At 35.8% G+C, this 22653-nt stretch overlaps 2 protein-coding genes and 2 pseudogenes across 2 annotated transcripts; 2 read left to right on the top strand and 2 right to left on the bottom strand.

Moving 5' to 3' along the window:
• Window positions 1-834: 834 nt before the first annotated feature.
• On the bottom strand, window positions 835-3848 carry LOC128172816 (uncharacterized; annotated as a pseudogene).
• Window positions 3849-6663: 2815 nt separating this feature from the next.
• LOC128174671 (uncharacterized) lies at window positions 6664-8331 on the top strand. Its single transcript, XM_052840166.1, has 3 exons — window positions 6664-7589; window positions 7701-7787; window positions 7982-8331. Exons 2-3 carry the CDS (start codon window positions 7742-7744, stop codon window positions 8329-8331), a joined length of 396 nt encoding a protein of 131 aa, XP_052696126.1. The 5' UTR covers window positions 6664-7589; window positions 7701-7741.
• A 6546-nt stretch (window positions 8332-14877) lies between these two features.
• On the top strand, window positions 14878-17329 carry LOC128174670 (uncharacterized; annotated as a pseudogene).
• Window positions 17330-19546: 2217 nt separating this feature from the next.
• LOC128174669 (uncharacterized) lies at window positions 19547-21729 on the bottom strand. The gene is made up of 3 exons (XM_052840164.1): window positions 21713-21729; window positions 21373-21610; window positions 19547-21238 (listed from the first exon to the last, which is right to left on the bottom strand). The coding sequence occupies exons 1-3, from the start codon at window positions 21727-21729 to the stop codon at window positions 19547-19549; spliced, it is 1947 nt and encodes a 648-aa protein (XP_052696124.1).
• Window positions 21730-22653: the final 924 nt, after the last annotated feature.

Genomic DNA, 22653 nt, shown 5'->3' with positions numbered 1-22653 from the left:
CAGCTTACTCTGGCCTGATAACAAGATTGATTCAAAACTACTTGATTTTTTATATTGAGAACATTTCTTATTGATTGATGTTTTTTGCAGGTGCCATCAAAAGATATTTCACCTCAAAGAAGGAGGCAGTAGTAAGGGGTACAGAGAGCAGTCAGTCTACAGTCAGGAGGATGACGTCATGGATTTTCCCCATAAGGTCATACGAGGTCAAGGTGGGACTCAGTCTACAGTCAGGATGACGTCATGGGTTTTCCCCATAAGGTCATACGAGGTCAAGGTGGGACTCTACAGTCAGGGGGTAGTTCACAGTCAATCTAGAGGTCATACGAGGTCAAGGTGGGACTCTACAGTCAGGGGTAGTTCACAGTTAAGGACTCTAGAGTAAAAATAAAGAGGGCATTTCACAGTCAATATGCATAGCAACACTCAAAGGATTAGTTCACATAGCAACAGTTGAAGGATGATACCATACATATCTACTGTCAGGGTCACCTTAGTTCTCATAGCAACAGTTGAGCGATGATACCATAAATATCTACTGACAGGGTCACCTTAGTTCTCAGAGCAACAGTTGAAGGATGATACCATAAATATCAACTGTCAGGGTCACCTTAGTTCACAGAGCAACAGTCAAGGGAGGGTTCTAAAAATTAATATCCTTTTTTTTAGCCTGCTAAAAAAAGGTCAAATTTTGAGATTCTATGCACATACATCACTTGCAATCAAAAGATCCAATTCAACTAAGTAAGTAATATTTTATTATTTCTTTTACCACGAAATTATTAACACATTTGTGGATATTTTAAAGACATTAAAAGTAATCTCATTGTACAATAAAATATAAGATTCTGCATTATATAAAACTTATGAAATAGGAACACATGTGAATGAAAATACCTATAAAACATTCTGTTTTTTGAACTCATAAAAAAGATGAAAACCAGCACGTATGAGAGAATAGATAGTTACATAAATGTTAGTCACAGCAATGCATGGTCTTGACGATATTGTTAGGATCCATTCACAAATTGTTAGTGTACCACAAATCAAAAATAAAAACTAGAGCGTTGTAAACTTGACCCTTTTAGCCGAGGTACCGCTATCTACTTTAGACAACTTATCTTCATAAGTTAATGATAATTTTCATTTGCTCGCAATCTACTGTCACTCTGGCCAGGAGGGTTATTAAGACTTCGACTTGTTCTAGCAAGACATCCTGCTTGCTCTGTTCCTTCATCCTTTTCTCCAATTTACACATCATGAATATAGCATCATAAAAATAGATAAAGTTAAGACATTTTTAAGCAGACAAAAATACTTATCAAACTGAACATAAAAATGATCTACAACAAATTAAGAAAAAAAAAGTTGTTACACAAACTTTACTAAGTCAGTTATTATTTTGATCTTTTCACAATCATCGCGAGCTCAGGATGGTATTGTTGGATTCACGGATACACGCGGGCTTCAACTATAGCGTTGTAAACTTGACCCTTTTAGCCGAGGTACTGTTATCTACTTTGTCTTCTAAAAAGTTTATGATATTTTTCATTTGCTCGCAATCTACTGTCACTCTGGCCAGGAGGGTTTTTAAGACGTTGACTTGTTCTAGCAAGACATCCTGCTTGCTTTATTCCTTCATCTTTTTTTCCAATTTGAGCATCTTGTCCGGATTTGTTCGCCTGTTAATGAAACAGAATCAACTTTAGTTACAGAATGTCAGATTCGACATTAAATTTATTTATATCCCACATTTGGTGATAATTCTTTTGCGAGTTTTAATAACACACACCTTTTATAACATAGAATTTAGCAAAAGTAATTCAATCACATTTTTTCAGAACCGTTTTGTAAATGAATTAACATCGATGGCAATCAATAAGATGATAATTCAATATTGCTATGTAAATAATGTGTTTAAACATTCATCACCTTAAAGTAGTCAGGATAGAGTCTTCAGCCTGACTAATGGTACATGTCACTGGCGCAAAGGCACTACAGTTTGAATCCAGGGCCGGCGAGTAGCTTGCAACTGGTGAAAAGGTGTCGCAGTTACCGTGACTCTCTGGTGTAGGACTTAGAGGTCTAAAGAGATCGAGAGAGAGCGTGAAAGACACTAACTTTTTATTATGGTTAAACTAAATTATCTAACTTATTTAAACATGCTTTTTTTAAGTTCAAATTTTTAAATTTTATTTCATAAAAATCAATTAGCTAATAGTTTAGAAATTAAACAATATGAAAATGTAATGACTAAAGATTTCTTTAAAAAGTTATTAAATACACATATAACACATTTTGGTACATTACGCGTTGCACAAGAATCCAATTTTTACCTTTTTAATGACTCATTTTTCGTGCCAATTGTACTCAATGTCGAATGGTAGTCAGGAGAGGGAGGGGGTGGAATACAACTTCAATAAAAGAGTGAGAACAAATGTGAAAATAAGATACATACACACTTATGGTTTTTTCTTTCATATTTTTAATTTTATTTTATTATCATTTAAAGGTGTAATGATACAAAATTGATTGGAAAATTTATAATGGTTCTAAAATCATTTCAATTCTAAAATAAATGTTTATAAATTTTAAGTTGAATTGTTTCGGTTTGCATTCACTTGTTCTAAAAGCAGTTATTTTTACTTTTGGGGTACGAGTGGAAGGCCTTTAAAGAAATGTATAACGCACTTTCTGATTTCAATTAAAACCATATATTTATAATGTATATAATCTGTAAAGAGAAACAAAGTAGGCGTTATATTAGGACTAAAAGAAAAGGACATATTAAACCAGGCCGAAGAAAGATAACTCTTACAAAAGCTGTTGAACTCACCCCTTTGGCAGGCCTTCCATTTCCAACTCCTCCCCCATATTCAACCACATTTCTTCAAACTCATTGAATGAGTTTGCTGAGTTTGTGGCGTCACTGTAAAAAAAAATACAGTAATAGAGAAAATAAACAAAGGAATTACACCCTGCCATGTTTTATATTACTTTCGTACAAAATGTTAGGCGTTTAAATAATAATGCATAAAATAGCCTTTATATTTTTAATAATGAAATGAACGAATCTATGCCTACTCAGTTTATAACTTGTGAAATACCGTTTACTTTGTTATGTTTCGTTCACTAATCACAACCCATTTAGGAGTTTTAAAATTGTGAAAAGAAATTTTAATTCTTAAACTCTTAAGCTTTACAATTAATGTACTTGTAAAAAATGAAACAAGTTTAGAAAAAAAAAAAAGGAATTATTTAAAAAAAAGGTATATTTTTACTTACAGAAATTCAAGGAATGCTTCTGCCATATTGTCCAATACTTTGTCAATGATGATAATTCAGTTTTTAACAACCCCTTATTTATACTCTACCAAAACTGTGAACGTGACATTAGGCATTTTAGAAAATTTGAATTAAATAATTAATCGCGTTTTAAATCAGAAACAATTAGGGTGTGAAATCCCAAGAGTCGAGTACTGAGGGTGGGATATTTAGAATTGCTTTTTTTGATAAAGTTCATCGCGTTATAGATCAGAAAAAATTGGAGGGTTGTAAGCCCGAGACACGGAACTGAGGGTAAAAAAGTTTATCGCGTCAATGATCAGAAACATTTGGGGAGTAAGAGCTTCAGGGCCTTGCTCCCGATTGAACAGTGTCAAAATTCCAATTTAAAAACACCGCTCTATATCATGACATACCTGCGTGGTTAGATGCGCAAAAGTAGATTTACACGACCTGACCTCGTTATACTGAGTAGATGTAGATTTATTCAATCTTTATATCTATCTAAAATGTTTCTTTCACACCTGCGTGCAGATTGTGTAACGTATCCCGACATGACCTAATATTAGTACTTTTATTAACGGACAATGCGTCCTTTACTAATATTGCAATTAGTTGTTCGATCAATTAAAGGGGTGAGATAAGATACTGTGGTTGATCTAAATCTTCTTTTTAACCGTGTAAAAATGACCTAACAATTATTTTTTCATTTAAATAAGGGAATGAGGATAAAGAAATGAAGGCAAGTACTTTAAACCGGTATGCATAACGTGTATATACAAGTACAGAATATGTTGTGTTAGGCCACATCATATGCTCATTTTCGGTGGGGTTTAGAAATGAAATAGTGTTTATTATTAAAAGTTTTTTTTTTATTTTAAAATGTGTACATAATATTGCAATACCTACTATGGCCTTATAATATTTCTCATGATTGCATTTCTCGATCTCACTTGTAGTGTACAATGATATATGCATAATTCGATAAAAATTGTTATTTATACGAATCAACCATATACACTCTGTACCATCAAAAATGTTTTTCGAGCCAATTATTTCGACCTAGTGTATGCGGGTTCTGATAACGTCTTTATCCTGATCACAGGGTGTTTTAAAGACCGATTTACCGTGAAACGACACATTTATTATACAACGTGTCTAACTTGAACGTTTTGTATTACAGCCTCTGATATAATATACTAGCCTCTTTTTTAAGTAATGCTGAGAATACGTTAACCTCAATTTGCCCTGTATATGTTAAAGAAGGATTTGGGCTGACCTTATTGTGTTGGTTTAATTGTTGTTTCAGCTTTAGAATGTCCCTTCTCTCTTGGGCGCTCCTAGCACAAGTCTGACATTGATATAAACACTAGTGACTTTTCATATTTACATTTAAACATTGAACAAAGGTTAAACAAAAATAAAGATTATTGTAAATTAATTTGATTTTTCTGCATAAATCAGTCTACAGTATAGCAATAAAGGTCGCCATAAATTTGTTTGTATTAACCGAGCCGTGTCGTCTACTTTGTTATCCCTCCCCTCTTTTTCCCTAGCGAGAGAGATAATAAAGAGTTCAAAACTATTTATACCAACTTCAAACGTTTTAAATGAAACACATAACTATTAATAGTTGAATTATTAATTTTTGAAAAACGTTAGAGAGGTGTACTACATTAAAGTTTAACACATCAAATGGTTTTATGATTGTAAACAGATATTAACACAGGACATAATGAAGTCTTGGTATACTTATGTGTCAACTTTTTATAAGTGTGGACAAGGATATGTATTCAGTATGAAATTAAAAAAAAAAATGTAAAACATGGGTAACTGACTCATCCGAAATTAACTTTTTAAGCTGGTTCTTTTATCTTGATTTAATTGATTTGTTGTTTCGCTCCCACCACAATTCTGACAAAGTAAATCAGTCGATGGTATATCAGTAAAGGATGCTATAAATATGTTTATCTTATCCGAGCAGTGTAATACCGTACTTCTTCTACATTGTTGTCGCATTGCACTTGTTAAAACAATTAGTTCAAAAAGAATGAAAGAGCACTAAAGCGTTATTTAAAAAAAGAGGAAATGATATGATATATTTAAATCGTTTTTACGCATTTCACAAATAAGAATGTAAAAAAAAAATTGTATGTCGTTGTGATATGATAATGAGAATAATAATCTATATATGAATCTAAATTCAAGCTTTTTTTAAAAATTTTAAAGGATAACACTTTGTACTAATACATCATTGCAGTTAATTTTTAATTGTTTTTACGTTAAAACTTTAAAGTGAAAATAGTTAAACAATATTTCTAGAAAAGAGAACATTACAATAAAAAGAATGAGTTAGATTTGATTACTGAAAATAAAAGGAAATGTGTCGTATATAAACTTAGCATTTAAGTCTTGGGTTGATGATAATGTGTCTTTAAATATCCGGTACCCAAATATGGGTTACCGATCTAACCAAAAGAGATGACGCGATCAAAAGTCCGTGCAGATCACATGATCAAATATCCGCGTAGAATTCGCGCCATCCGTCCCAGTCTGAAAATGGAAATGGTCAAAGCAGCATCGCTTGTCATTATCTTTCTGGTATCAATTACCGAGTGTGCCAATTGTCCCCCCTGTCCTTTTCGACATGGGGTGTACAAATGTACCAAACCTAAATTTGCAATATGTGTTACCTTACATGGACAACCCGTCTTGCGGGAAATTACGGTGTTTGATTGCAGAGTAACAATTAAAAAGATCGAATGGAAAAACAATCACGGAGTGATCATACATGACAGGTTTCAGCAGATTTGTACTGGTAAGTGTACTTTATAAATATGCATTTATGTATATGCATTGTGTAATTTTATAAAAAAATATTATATCTATAAAATGTTAGAAACTTTAATAAAGAAAATCAACCGTGTTATCAAAAAGTTTCGTTAGGAAAAAAGTTATTATTACATTATATACCGGATTTAATGGGGAACGCATATATATATATTATTTACTGGAACATCATTGTGGGAAATTCTTCATTTGATTAAATCACGTGGCTTATAACGTCAAAATGATTGGCTTAGGGAGTCAATAAAATTTACTATGGAATGTGTAGTAAAATAAAGCGATCTTTTCGTTTTTAAAGAATTGGTAGTAGGATAAAGAGTTACAACTCTTACAGAAAATATAAATTATTTTATAGAGACAACTGAAAGAACTAAACAAATAGAGACGACGACCACCACTCCAGTAACCACACGGCCTGAAAAACACGGTAAGAAATTTTAATAAAGAAGGTCAACCGTGTTATCAAAAAAAAAAAAAGGTTTACTAGAAAAAAAGTAATAATTACCATTTTGACTTTATATACCGAATTTCATGGGGAACGCATACATGTATCATTTATTGGAACATCACTGTGGGGAAATTCTTCATTTGATTAAGTCATGTGACCTATAACGTCAAAAGGATTGACCAATCGGGTCAATAAAATTTACCATGGGATGTGTAGTAAAGTAGGGCGATCTAGTCAATGAAACTTTCATTCCCTGTTATGCCCACTAGTCACGTGACTTTTAACGTCAAAATGATTGGCTTATAGAGTGAATGAAATTTACTATGGAATGTGTAGTAAAAATAAAGCGATCTATAGACGATCACCTTTCTGTTTTTAAAGAATTGGTAGTAGGATAAAGAGTTACAACTCTTACCGAAAATATAAATTATTTTATAGAGACAACTGAAAGAACTAAACAAATAGAGACGACGACCACCACTCCAGTAACCACACGGCCTGAAAAACACGGTAAGAAATTTTAATAAAGAAGGTCAATCGTGTTATAAAAAAAAAAAGGTTTACTAGAAAAAAAGTAATAATTACCATAATGACTTTATATACCGAATTAAATGGGGAACGTATACATGTATCATTTATTGGAACATCACTGTGGGAAATTCTTCATTTGATTAAATCACGTGACTTATAACGTTAAAATGATTGGCCAATCGAGTCAATAGAATTTAGCATGGGATGTGTGAACTTTCATTCACTGTATTGGCCATTAAGTCACGTGACTTATAACGTCAAAATGATTGGTTTATTGAGTCAATAAAATTTACTATGGAATGTGTAGTAAAATAAAGCGATCTAGTCGATCAGCTTTCCGTTTTTAAAGAATTGGTAGTAGGATAAAGAGTTACAACTCTTACAGAAAATATAAATTATTTTATAGAGACAACTGTAAGAACCAAACAAACAGAGACGACCACCACTCTTACAAGGACTACCCTGTCTAAAAATCATGGTGTTTGTTTTTTAAATGAGAGTTAAATGTAAAAATGGGTGGACACAAAGAAAATAATCTTAAAATTGATTGAACCTTTTTTAAAAAAGGGTTATGGATTATTTAATATAGGAACGACTATAAAGGATCTAAAAGAGAAGTTTCTGAAGGCAATGAATTCAGCGGAGGAAACTGAATCTCTTACGGACATGGCCTTAGGTAACTACTTCACATTCATTTGAACTTCATGTTGTATAACTATCATGCATTTTTCAGAAGTTTAATTTCATAGAGTAACTAATTATCAGTACAATTAACTGTTTAAATTAAAAAAAATGATCTTTTAATGTACGTTATAAATTTATGTTTTTCTCAGTTGTCAAATGACTAATTTTTTCTAAAAAAAATTGTAGGATTTTTAATGTGGGCGATTATGGCATCGGTTGCCGCATTCTTGGTATTACTCAAGAAATGGTTTCTCAAAAAATGCTGCGGGGAAGAGCGATCAACAAATAACCAGCCAACACAGCAGCCCACTTTGAACCCGGCCTTCTCCCCAGGACAGCTGAGCGTGATACCACTGATGGTGATGCACACATCACCATCTTCCACCATCAGTGGTTCACCGTCTAGTACTAGTGTCGCCATTACGCCAGAGATTAACCGGGAGGAGGAGGAAGAGGAAGAGCCAGTAGGGCACAGAACCAGACTGTCCTGTGCCCGAAGACTAAACTGGTCTAAAACCAGTGTAGTTTTGTTTTAATTTTGATCAAGTGTTGTTAGATTATATGAATTAGATATGCAAAGGAAAGTAACTATACAATATAAAGCAATATTCTTGGTCTAAATTTTAAACAATATTTTTCGTCAATAGTTACAAGTTGTTCTGTTGAACATTCTTCGTTAATGGTAAACTGTCTTTGTTTTCAGAATTTTTTTTATGCTGCTACATTTTCATGTTTTCTGTTTTGCATTTAGAAGTTACTTCCCTTTGACTATCTTGTTAGCAAAATAAATATTAGTTTCTTTGGTAGTGTATTCATTGTGATATTGTAATATTTACATGCAAGTATATGGAGTTATCATTAAATAAAATTATGTGATTGTGCCAACCAGGATTATTTTGAGACAAATTTCGGTCAGTAACATTTTTTGTTGTATTTTTATTTTTTTTCCACAAGAATCTGTAGAACTGTTTATTTAAGAAGCTTTTGTTTTTAGTTTTGTTATCTATAAATGTCATAATGTGTAATACATAAAACTATGTATACAAAAATATTTAAAAAACTAATCTTGCTCGTTTACATATTTTTATTATTGTCTTACAGATTTTCATGTACTCATGGTGCTTCTCTTCTTTTTTTTAATATAATGGTGCTAACATTGAGATCATCAATGATGATGATGAAGGGAGTGAAGATGATTTTTTTTTATTTCCATTTTTGTATATGCTTGTATTTTTTTGTAAAACATAACATCTGTTTACCTGTTTACATGTTTTATACTTGTATATTTTTTAAAGAACTAAATATACTTTTCAATATCTGTCGGAGATTACTGTATATGATAGATGGACAAAATGTATGATGCATTCTTGTCCAGCAATAAATATATTGCTTCAAAAAAATGATTATTATATTATATAAAAAAAATACATGTATACAAGGACAATAAAACATGGTAAAATTTTATTATTTATGAATATATTATTTGTTTTATTGTTGTATGTTTCTAAAACTCGTTTAACGTGTATCATTAAGGAACCTTAATAACGATATTTTTATCATGATGACTTGAGTCTTGAAAAACTATTACTATTAGACTACAACACATTAGGAATTTCAGTCGATAAAAATGGAAGAAAAATCGTGAAATTTTTGAAGGCAAACCAGTTTCAATGCCATTTTATAAATTAAATGCTGAATTAATGGAAACTAAAGGCCATTTTTAAAACATTTCATAGACAGTTGGTCTGTTGAGCGCTCTATTCTATACACTGTAACTACATGCAGATTTTGAATAAAAGTATTTAGTATATTGGTTGAAATTTTTTTCGGGGAATTATCAATGGAAGGATTTGTACTGCACCTGTTTGTCAGTGAGGGAGAATTGATGGAACTAGACCGGGATATACGTCCCCTCTGGAAGGAGGGTGGAATGTAATGCGAAGTAGAAAGGTGTGAGGGGTTATAAGGACTGCAGGAGTACCACCAAGAATGTGTCTCAGTATACAGATGTCCTGTTGAAGGGTGCCCGTATATCAGTGCTAGGACAGGTTATCCGTCATGGGAACATCAGACACAGGGGTACGGTGGAGCCTCTACCGGTGGCTTCTGGTGGCTAACACCAAGTACAGACCACCAGGAGACAGGTTAATGCCCCTCGCTCCGATGACACAGGCCAGAGACATCCACCGTAAAGAGGAAGCCAAGAAGAGAAGATTGCAGACAGACACTACTGCTGGGGAAAAGCTAGAGGGGACCTCAGTAGTATACGGGATCAAGTGGTAGTGCTACAGGAATAGGACCGGAAGATTGTGGGGGAAGTTTAGTACAACAACTGTTGAGGAATACAGACCTTGAACTATACAAGCTTACCTTTTAAAAAGATTGGTGAGCTAGCGCCGGCGCCATCCTTAAACACAGAAGCAGATTTATAAAACATTGGTTTGGATACCTGAACCGATTAATTAACAAAAAGAAGGCACAGTGGTGTACTGGAATTGTGCTGAAGTGGGGTGTCAATTTCGAATCTAGAGTAGGCTTAACATCGGCAATGGCATAGCTCATTAACTGTACCTTATTCATTATGTTGCAATTTCGATGTGAATATTTTAAAGAACCATTGGTACTGTTGTGTAGCAATCGTATCTTCTCGGGCCTTTCCGGCAAGCTCGGAAAACATATCCGAGGTTGTTTTCCGAGCTTGAATGATTAGCAATTTTTATAATATTTAAAATAACTTCGCATTTTAAGACCTAAGCTACTTTTTCAATAAAACACAAAATTTCCTGTGAAGATGAGAAAACGGAATTCAAATGGTACAGTTTTTCTACAGTATTCCCAGAACCCCCTACTAGGAGTCGAGCATGTATATTCCAGTAAAATAAAAGACTAACGTAGTTGGCAGCGCTCGAAAGCGCTAGCAATAAGATTTTGTCTATGGGTATCAGTGATCACAAGAACGAGTTAACAAATAGACAAGAGAATATTAGTTGATGAGTTGTACGTCAATTGAGAGGAAAGTGATAAAAAGAAACTGACGAGGTTCACTTCAATTTCACATACCAGAGCATACAAATCTCCTTGCATGGCATAAAAATTTCATAGCATATCATTAAAATCGCATACCATAGCATAGCTTAAAATTGTAAAATATATGCATGAAATGATTATATCGATCTTTAAACCCCATAAATGAAATATTACCGCGGATAACATCATGTAACAATTGATTCTTCACATTCTCGTTACTTTTAGCCCAGGGGATGAGATGTGTTTGTTTCAGATCTCCTTTCGGTTGTCTAAGAATGTTCCTGTTTTTCCACGCCTGGAAAAAAACTCGTCTATTCCCGCCTATAAGTAGTAGCTTAGAGACGCACAGTGGAGGTGTGTCTTAAAAGGAATTTTTCAATTTTCGCTTCTGCAAAAACAATTGTTACATTTAAAAAATATGTGTCAAGTAAATGAATTACCAGATAAAACATTGAATAGTTATGCCCCTATTTTTTAAAATCGGTATCTTTACCTACATTTACACACATTTTTGAGGCAACTTTGTCCCTCCACATGGATTAACATTTTTAAGGTACTTTTTCATTCTTTCTACACTCATGTATTAGTTTTCTCAACAGTTGCACAAGTTCGACGAATGAGGTTTGTCGTGAATATTCATATATTGAGTTGTGTTTAAGTCCAAGAAATATAGCCTCAGGTGGAATAAGATTTTTGTACAAATCTACGCAGACTTTCCTAACGACGCCTTCCTTATTAGCCGTATTTCCCACAGTGGGTCAATCGTATGCGAAAGTGTATTTATCTCGCTTCTTTGGTTTATAAGTATCATTTAGGTGGCGGCGCACAAAAGCACCAAAGGGCAACTCTTTTCCTATGCAGTATAGGTATAGTGCATTGGCGTCGAGGCCAAAAAATCTACCAAAAGGCTTTTGTGGAGTAGCACGGATGAAAGATTTCGCTGTCTCGTGGTAGCGTTTGAATATTATACTAGGCCTTCATCAGCTTCTCGGAGTACGGATACTTCTTTTCCTTAACCCCATAGGTTGACCACCGCCCACTCTTTTTGCTAAATTATCGTTGATGTCTAAACAAGTTGAAAAAAAAAATGTTTTGTAGTTTTTTGCTCTTTGGATTAATTTTAATTTTTGCTCTTGGATTAATTTGAAATTAAAACATTTTAACAAAGGAAACCGGATTACCTCTGAGAGCCATCCTTTTTTCTTGAAATATCTCTATCGCAGTTTGAGTTGTGGTCTAAAGCTGCAGTAAGGTTCCTAGCATTGTATACAGGTGGAGTGTATGAGTGCTGATTTGATGTATATTTCAGGATCAAACAATATTTGATTTTAAAACATTATTTGAATGCTAATTTCTTAAACCCTTTGTGGCACAAAATTCATCTTCCTTTGTCTTCGATTAACTGAATAACGCCACTTGTCTACGCTATTTTGGGACAACCCTCGTAATGTATATTTCTTGCAACTTTTTAAATGTATGTCCACATAAAAAATGATTAATTACTTAAGGTTCATTTTAGATATTATTTATTATTAGTAATTGTCTCATAATAAAATTGTTTTTTTTTAAATAAATTTTATGTCTCCTTGTGTTTTATTAATATTTTGAAATTAAATTCATAAGCAAATGATGTCAAATTGTGAACATAACAATTTACATGTAAAAGGTTTCAGTCAAACTAGTAAATTTCAAGGGTTCACATCAAACTATGGCTACGCGGGTATGATAAGGCAACTCACAGCGATCAAATTCCTCTAATCGATATGACGTCACAATAAGCAGCATGATGTCATATTTTACTCAGAAACATGTCGATTTTAACTTTATCTCTGGTTTATATTATAAAAATTACAGACATAAAATATCACTAGAAACTCTTCTAACTGAATATATCTTCGATTTCTCTCTATTACGTATAATTATCATTGATGACGTCACAAGCATGTTTAAAAGAGAAGATCATGTCGGGAGACAAATTATCGGAATGCACTGTAAACAATGCCGAAATAAGACTTATTTAATACGGATACCTAAGATTTAGATGAATGTCAGTTCGAATATAATCAGGATAATACAGGCATGGATATTTTGTTTAATCAGCGAGTGTTGTAAGGTAAGGGGATCGACATTTATATGGCTTGACCAGCCTTTCCTCTGTCAGTGTGTACAAAAAATGGCAAAAGTGTAACACTACCCTGGATATTAGGAAAGATGACTTTGGTAAATATCAACGGTATATGACCTAAACTACATGAAAAGTGCTGCTAGAATCCTGTGCTTTGTTGTTTTAAACGAAAAATACGTAGTATTTTCAATGAAATTTTAGAAGTTGAGAGGGTTTCCGATAAATATTTACAATATTTTTTTTATGCGATGTACAATAGGATTCTAGCAGTAATACTAATAAACATGAACTAATTTCCAATCGAATTATTGTAGAAAACATACAAATGAACTTCGGGGTAGTGTTACACTTTTTGATTTTTTGTTAAGGTAAAAAAGTGATCTATTTTTAACTGTCACGTGATACCATGGCACGGCAGCTTCAAAGATAGAGTCGATTCCGAAGTAGAAAAATAATACCTTGGTGAACTCTTTCACTTGGTATTAATATCCAGCGCTGTTTTCATAAAAATAAACATTATTTAAATTGATCATAATTTTGACGGTCATTAAACTATGAGTTGCCTTAACCTACCCGCGTAGAGACCAGATATATAATAATGTAACAAACAAAGGCATATCAATAAAATTCCACTAATTTGATTGTTAGTTTGTTGACCTCGTTCTAGCCAATCAACGTAGAGAAGAATGGCATCCCAACAATTGATAATTATTGTAGGAAGAATACTTCTGTTCAGTCAATGAAATAACCACATACAGGTTAATCTGTGCCCAATAATTGTATGTATACAAAATTTTTTTTTTGACCTATAGATCTGCATATTTTTAGTCAGTTACCATGGTTTCTCAACAACCATTTGGCTAGAAAGGTTTAAATTTTTATGGAGGCATGTTTAGGTAGTGTAGACTCATGATCTTTGGGGTATATGAATACATATATATTGTGGCCTTTGTCACTCAGGTGAAGTTAGGAAACTATTCCTTAGTATTACAATATTTAGTGTTTTAGTTGAATGCTTGGTTCGATGGATGGATGGATCTATCAATCTATCTATCAAAGACATGTTTTTGTTAAATTATACTTTATAGACAAGCAGAAGGTAATGTCCAAACAAAGGACAAAGATACCTTGGCCTGGCTCAGTACCTACGCAGAAAGTAATGGCGAGAAACTCCCTAACACAGCACAAATTCATCTCCCTCCATGTTCAACAAAGCAACACGTTTTTGAAACCATGCTGGAGGAAACGCAAAATCCTTTAACTATCTCTCGTAGTTACTTTTTGCGCCTGTGGAGAAAAGAAGCCTCACATATTGCTATACCCAAGGTATAACAAGATATTGACATGTACACTAATTGTTTGAATGGAATCACTAATTAATGATTACTGTAATGGATTTCTCTTTCATGCGGAGATCAAGACCAATTTTATAGGAAAGGGGGGGGGGGGGTCTCAGACATGTTTTCGGTAATTTTACAATGTAAATTTAAGAAAACTCAACTTTTTCAGGTGATCTGGACCCCTCCCGTCCCCTTAAGATTCACGTTTGTCTTTTTGTAATTGTCCTAGTCATTTATTTTATTCACAATCAAAAAAACAAAATATTTTCCAAATGTAATATTTGCCCTCGGGGGAGACAAGAGATCACAGGGAACGCGAGGCACTGAAAATAAAAAGAGATAGACATCTAAAGAAACAGAAGTAAGTTTACTTAAATACGTGCTTTAAATCAAGATTAAATACAATTTAACACTCTCAATGTGTTTTGTTTTTAAAATATACATTTGAAAATATGCTTCCTTATATGAACCCAGAGAATAGCGAAAACGTTCAATTTTAAATGCATTATTTCTCCTTAAAAATTGGGTCTCACAAAACATCTTTTTTCATATGTTAAAATTAAATCCATCTATTTAGCCAGGTGAGGAGAAATTATTATAAACACCAAGAAAAGGCAAAGGCGTTTCCTTCCAAGTACTTATCTATAATCATCGACGACATGGACCAGAGTAAGACCGCCATCCCAAACTTCGTCCATGCCTCGAAATTCACCTCCACGATGTGGAGGATACGGACGCACTTAGTTGGGGTTTCATTTTTAGGTCACCTGAGTCACTCAGGTGACCTATTGCAATTGGTCTTCGTCCGTCGTCGTGCGTTGTGCGTCGTGCGTCGTGCGTTAACAATTTTACATTTTTAACTTCTTCTTGAAAACTACCAGGCCAATCGTTACCATTTTTGGTGTGAAGCATCTCTATGGTAAGAAGAATCTAAATTGTGAAATTTATGGCTCTACCACCCCTGGGGTGCCACGGGCGGGGCCAAATATGCAAAAAAAGCCAAATTTTCAAAAATCTTCTTCTCTACTTCCACACATGTGAGGAAAAAACTGAATGCATGATTATGATGTCCATGAGGCCCTCTACAAAAATTGTGAAATTTATGGCCCCTGGGTCAGGGGTTCTGGCTCTAGGGTGTGGCCAATATGGCCATATAGTAAAAATGTATTAAATCTTAGAAAATCTTCTTCTCTACTACCATATATATTTGTTAAAAACTAAATGCATGATTATGATGTCCATGAAGCCCTCTTCCTAAATTGTGAAATTCATGACCCCTGGGTCAGGGGTTCAGGCTCTAGGGTGGGGCCAATATGGCCAAATAGTAAAAATGTATTAAATCTTAGAAAATCTTCTAATCTACTATCATATATATTTGTTAAAAACTAAATGCATGGTTATGATGTCCATGAAGCCTGCAACCTAAATTGTGAAATTCATGACCCCTGGGTCAGGGGTTCAGGCTCTAGGGTGGGGCCAATATGGCCATATAGTAAAAATGTATTAAATCTTAGAAAATCTTCTTCTCTACTCTCATATATATTTGTTAAATACTAAATGCATGGTTATGATGTCCATGAGGCCCTCTACAAAAATTGTGAAATTTATTGCCCCTGGGTCAGGGGTTCTGGCTCTAGGGTGGGGCCAATATGGCCAAATAGTAACAATGTATTAAATCTTAGAAAATCTTCTTCTCTACTCCCATATATATTTGTTATAAACTAAATGCATGGTTATGATGTCCATGAAGCCCTCTACCTTAATTGTGAAATTCATGACCCCTCGGTCAGGGGTTCAGGCTCTAGGGTGGGGCCGATATGGCCAAATAGTTAAAATGATTTAAATCTTAAAAAATCTTCTTCTCTACTCCCACACATGTGGGCAAAAAACTGAATACATGGTTATGATATCCACAATCTCCTTTACCTAAATTGTGAAATTCATGGCCCCTGGGTCAGGGGTTCAGGACATGAGGGGGGGGGGGGGGGCAATATGACAATAAAGTGTTAATGCATATAATGTTTAAAAATCTTCTTCTCTATTCTCACACATCTGTATAAAAAAAACCGATTAATAATTATGTTTACCAGGAAGTCCTCTACTGAAATTTTAATTTTCATGTCCCCTGGGGTATGGGTTTTGACTCTAGGGCAGGGCCAAAATGGATGTATAGATGTTAATGCATATAACGTTAAAAAAATTTCTTCTTTACTCCCACACACCTAAAAGGAAAACTAAATTCATTATTTTGTAGACCAGATCTTTTAGTTTTTCACCAAAATTATAGGTTTCACAGTTCTTTTTGAATTAAATGTGGTTGTCATTACAAATTTATAATTTTTCTACTCCAGTATGAAACCTAATTAATTAGATGCATATATGAGACTCCATGACAAGTTTGTGTATTGGATATATGCTACTCAGGTGACCGTTAAGGCCAATTGGCCTCTTGTTTACAAAGTTTGGAGCATCTGATCCAGTGATACTTATGTATTAAATTTAGTGGAATTTTAAGATTAATTTTCTCATTGCAGCCATTCCACGAACTTGACGTTATCCATCCTTCTGAGTGTTTTTATGGTATTAAGGATTCCCTGCCCGACATGCTATACCTGCAGATGGACAACTGTGCCAGGGAAAACAAAAATAGGTAAATCTAAAAAATTTTTTGAATTATAGAAATCCAAAATTATAATGTGAAGATTATGTTTTATCACGTGTGCCTGTTTCTTTTGTATTCGTAGATACCTACTTGCCTTTTTCGTGTGATTTAGTTGAGATGGGTCTTTTTACGAAGATAAAAAATTTCCTACCTTATGGTTTGACATACTCATGAAGACATGGACCAAGTTTTTTCGAAGTAACTATATTATTCTTCATTTTTTTAAAACTCCCTCTCTCTCTCTCAATGTCTAATTTAAAACATTATGCAGATTCAGTCACTTGCTTATGAGGCACTCGGCCCTGACTCTTGAGAAATTGATGGACGGGTTTGAAAAATGTTACACCCCGCGACCACACAGCGTGAGGACACATCAGTAAGAATTTTAGGATGGAAAAGATCCAACCTCCTGACATTTAAAATTCTGTGCGATTATGTATAAATAATTGATATGAAATCTGCAATAATTCACCACATTCTTCAATAAATAAAACTAGGTCATTTCGTACCCATTTCTCGCCGTGTTATCAGTTAATATCCAATACAATTTAATATCGAATATATTATGCTGCCTATGACCTTCACAACAACTAAGCAAGATCAATTGCAGTAGTTTAACCTTTATTGATGTGTGTACGAGTGGTTAAATCTGAACACATAACAAAACGTTCATTAACATACAAAAATACAACTAAAAAAGTACAGATGTACTGTGCAATACAAGAAAGATTGCATGACTAGATATTTGACTATTTTGGTGTGAAACAAATAAACCTGATCTATTTGATAAGGAAACTCCACATTTTACAACATGCCATTTGCACTACATTTTCGCGCGGTTTCTGAATGTAAATAAAACAGCCTAATACACATGTATACTTGTCATAATGCACTTAATTCTTCCTACAGTTTTCTGTCAATGTGTTAAATCTAAATACTATAAAAAGTTACAAAATGTTAAGTCTAATGATGAACCTGATTAAGCTTGAATACACTAAACATTGCTATAGAGAGATTCTAAAAATAGCACACTGGTGGCAGATAAACAAAGTCAAAACCTGCATAAAAATATCGCCTTGCAAATCAGAAAACATCTATATGCATTCATGGAAATTAGACATATTACAAATTCTACTCACTCCATTGTGCTCCAATGCTTGTCAAACAAATGAGTATGTGAAAATAAATGCAGCCCTGCTTGGCTACCCGTTCCATGTACACTGTACAACTTATCCGGAACATGTGGGTCAAACATAAAATACAAAATACAAACAGCGCAGATATAATATTTCCGGAATAAGTAACACTACACTCCCCGTCTTATATCATATTGATATAACAAATAACTGATATTCAACTAACACAAATATATCACTAAAATGAAACTGTAATACACAATGTAAATACATGTACATGTAATCACTATTCCAGAAGAAGTACCATCTCCGCAATAGGTCTGGTGTAGGTCGTCACTTTTCCATCCTTGACGACACGAATGACAGCCTTTCGGAACAATCTGTCGTTGCTCTCAATTGGGCGCTCGACTATCCCCAATGGCCACATATTCCTATGAACATCTTTCTCGCGCAACAAAACAATGTCTCCGGTCTTCAGATTCTGTTTGCTAGAACACCATTTACGTCTCCTCTGTAAACTCTCCAAATAGGTGGCACGCCACTTTTTCCAAAACATATCAGATAACACCTGGACATGTTTCCAACTTGCAGAGTACATATCTTTGATGCTCAAATGGTCCGAGATTGTTCCAATCTCTCCCTGCTTCTGGGTCAGTAAAATGTTTGGACTCAATACCATAGGCACAAGTGCCAGCCTGTACAGTCATTTGAACCTCTGTAGGAGGCAGACACATGGCGAAGGGTAGACAGTGCAGACAAAAGACTGTCCCATGTAGAGAATTTTGCGAAACGATCCTCCATTGGAGTCAGATTTTCTGATAGCTCTGCTTTAAATGCACTCACTTCTGGTCGAATATCCTTGTCTTCGTCAGGACTGACAAGTGGATAGTCAACTTCTGGTCCAATCTCTGTTAAGTCTTTTGAACAAAACTGCTCTGGTCCAGTGAGCCAGGTGTCCAACATATTTCTCATATCAGAAACTGATCCCCTAGTTGCTGCATCAGCTGGATTCAGGTGAGTAGGTACATAATTCCACTGGCTAGGGGTTGACACCGCATGAATACGTACTATCCTATTGCGTACATAATTGTAAAAACGTCTTGTTCTATTTCTAATGTACCCCAATACGACCTTGCTGTCTGTGAAATACCTAATAGAGGACGTTGGGATAGAAAGATGATCTAAGACGAACTCTCCAATCTCTGTTGCCAATACGGCTCCACAAAGTTCCTGTGTCCTGCTGAAGGAGCGAGCTTTGACTTTCCCATTATGAATCCTATGTAATAATTTACCTTCAGGTAAGCTGCGGCGGCAATCGCTGTTTCGGATGCATCAGAGAATATCAGCACTTGTGGGTCTGTGGCTAAGCTTAGCGAACTTGGAACAAACATACGGGGAATCCGTAGAGTGCTCAGCTGGTCTAGGGACATGCTCCAACTCTCCCATCTATCTCTGTGCTCTTCAGGTAAAGGATCGTAGAATCATCTTTCCACGGATTGTCAGTGGAGACAGGAAGCCTATGGGGTCAAAGATACGATTGACCTTGGAGAGGATTCCTCGTCGAGTAAAGGGGACATCAGCATCTGGCTTCTGGAAGATGAAACAGTCAGAACTCAAATTCCAGGCCAATCCTAGGCTGTGCTGAACCAAATTGTCATCGTCACCAATTGAGAAATCCTTTATGTCCTTTCCTAGGTCATCTGGAGGGAACGCATCCAATACCTCTTGTACATTTGATACGATCTTGTGCAGTCGTATTTTACCTTCTTTGTCTAATGCCTTCTGAGTTCGCCTCATCAGGTCAATTACTTCAACAGGAGTTGGTCTAGACGTCAATGCATCATCAACATAAAAGTCCTGGTTTACAAAGCTAACGACCTCAGTATCCGCATCTTGTACTGCACGCCTCAGCCCGTATGTCGCCACGGCAGGGGAAGGTCTGTTCCCAAAAACGTGGACAGTCATACGATACTCGATCATCTTACGATGTGGATCATTGTCTTCGTACCAGTAAAATCGTAAGTAGTGTCTGTCCCTCTCATTCACAAAGAAACGGTAAAACATCTGCTGGATGTCACCAGCTATGGCACATGAATCCTTGCGAAATCGCAACAAGATTCCGAGCAAGTTATTGGTTAAGTTGGGTCCAGACAAAAGAGCATCGTTAAGGGAACATCCCTGATGTACTATCGAGGAATCAAACACAGCACGAACCTTGCCTGGTTTCTTTGGGTGTGTCACAGCAAATATTGGGATGTACCAGCACTCGTGTCCATTTGGTATCTCTGGTGCCCTCTCAGCTGCTCCTGTGTTGAATATGTTTTCCATGAATTCACACATCTGCTTTAGTTTTTCAGGATTTCTCTTCAAACTGTTGTCTAGGTTGATGGCCCGTCTGAAAACTTGAGCCCTGTTGTTCGTCAAGGTTGGACGCGTGTTCTTAAAGGGGAGGGGAGACGTCCAATTTCCCCTGGAGTCCATATGAAACGTTTGATCCATCATTGATAGAAACTCTCGATCCTCTACTGAATTTCCAATCTTGTTGTCATGTCTATCTGTGTAAAACACACTATCCCCCTTAAAATCTAGGGTCTGAGAAGATCCGTTGTTTAGAGGGCCTTGAACCTTAACATGAAGACTGTTTTGGCATGGAGTAAATATTGTCCCTCTACCATCATGCTGAATGTTAGTCTTTAGAACACTGAGATCGCTCGGCTTGTGACGACCATTCAAACAAACATCACCAATTATCACCCATCCAAGGCTCAGTTTTTGTGCGAAGGGAGATGCTGAGGGTCCTGTCACTTGACCTTGCACCTGATGTACGTCCACCAAGTCCCTACCAATCAAGAGCTGTATGCTGACATCTTTGCGGAGTGGGGGGAGTTCATTGGCGATGTGTCGTAAGTGAGGATGAGCACGGGCAACCTCTGGGGTAGGAATTTCCATCACATTATCTGGAATGTCATTACACTCTATAATGGGCGGCAGCTTGTGATAAGCAAGTCCGTCAATAGACTGAATACAGAATCCAACTGCTCTTCTCCCAGATGCCTCAGTCACTCCAGCACAGGATTTAAGTCTATAAGGGATAGGGTCAGATGTGACCCCAAGTTGGTTCAAAAGTTCAGAGCGCGCTAGGGTGTGATTGCTCTGGTCGTCAAGCAACACATACACAGTCAGAGCATCTTGCGGACAATCAGTGGGAATACCTTCGCTAGAACGATCTTAGCACAGAAGCGTCCACCATTAACAAAGCCGCAGAGTGTAGTACATTTAGAGGATACCTCTGTTCCCTCCCCGCCATAATTGTTTGCCGTTTCTGAACTGTTGAAGGTTTTTCTTCTAGTATTGGACTCCGTAACGTGCAGTGCTGTTGGGTGTAGTTCACTGTCACATTTCTCGCACTGTATGGGGTGTTTGCAGTTTTTCATCAGATGGTTATTTGATGCACAGCACTTAAAACAGATGCCCTTCTTCTTTAACAAGTCCTTGCGCTTTTTCATATCCCATCTTGAGAATTCCCTGCAGTGGTTTAAAGAATGATCTGATAAATGTATCGGGCACACTTTGTCTGGAGGTCCTGAAGTGTTAGTATGGACATCTGTCTTCCGGACAATCACTGACCTTTGGTCTGTAGTCATGCGTGATGTGGTAGATGGTTTACCTGTAGTTGTTTGAGTCTCTATGTGAAAAAATGCGGGGTCATTGCGAATTCTGCTCAACTCACGTACAAAATCCAATGCCAAGGAGAAGGGTGGATAGGATACGTTGTGTTTCCTTTTGTAATTTGCCGCTCTCGTCGTCCATTTCTCCTGTAGATTAAAAGGAAGCTTGTGGATGATGGGAGAAACTCCCGAGGAAGAGTTGAAATATGATAGTAATGTGGAGTAATGCGGATTTTCCATTAATGATTCAAACTCTATCATAATATCCACTAACTCATATCACTTTTTATTCTCCTTGTTCCCAAGTCTTGGAAATGAATTAAGTTTGTGCTTGATGGATGCCTCCACCATTTCCGGGGCACCGAACCGCTCGTCCATACGTTCCCATATCCTCTTAACTCCCTGTGATGGATCAGAACCTAGTGATGATCTGATAGTCTTAGCGTGTCTAGCTGAATCTGGTCCCAGCCAGCGAATAAGTAGATCCATTTCTTTAGAAGGGCTCACATGTAGCTCAAACATGATGCTCCTGAAATTAGTCTTCCACGCAGAGTAATTCTCTGGCTTTTCATCAAATGTTGAAAGTCTTGTCATTAGTAGGTCTTTCTTTAGAAGGAAGGAAGTCAACTCTGACGTAACTTTGTTGTCATGATTGGGAATGACTGAATGTTCGTGAACAACAGGCACTGTTCTATATACAGAATTGTTCTGGATGGGTACCGGGTTCATAGTCCTCGGCTGAATAACATTCTCTGGTTGACGGGAAAAATGTTCAGCGATATATTGGTCGGTCCTATCTTCAGAATTGTGCTGGATGCGTACTGGATTCACAGTCCTCGGCTGAATAACATTCTCCGATTGATGGGAAAAATGTTCAGTGATATATCGCTCAGTACGAGT

The sequence above is a fragment of the Crassostrea angulata genome, chromosome 2 (genome assembly GCF_025612915.1).
Source record: "Crassostrea angulata isolate pt1a10 chromosome 2, ASM2561291v2, whole genome shotgun sequence".
Classification (NCBI taxonomy): Eukaryota; Metazoa; Mollusca; class Bivalvia; order Ostreida; family Ostreidae; genus Magallana; species Magallana angulata.
Note: the sequence above shows the minus strand (reverse complement) of the source record. Positions and strands in the feature narration are given on the sequence as shown.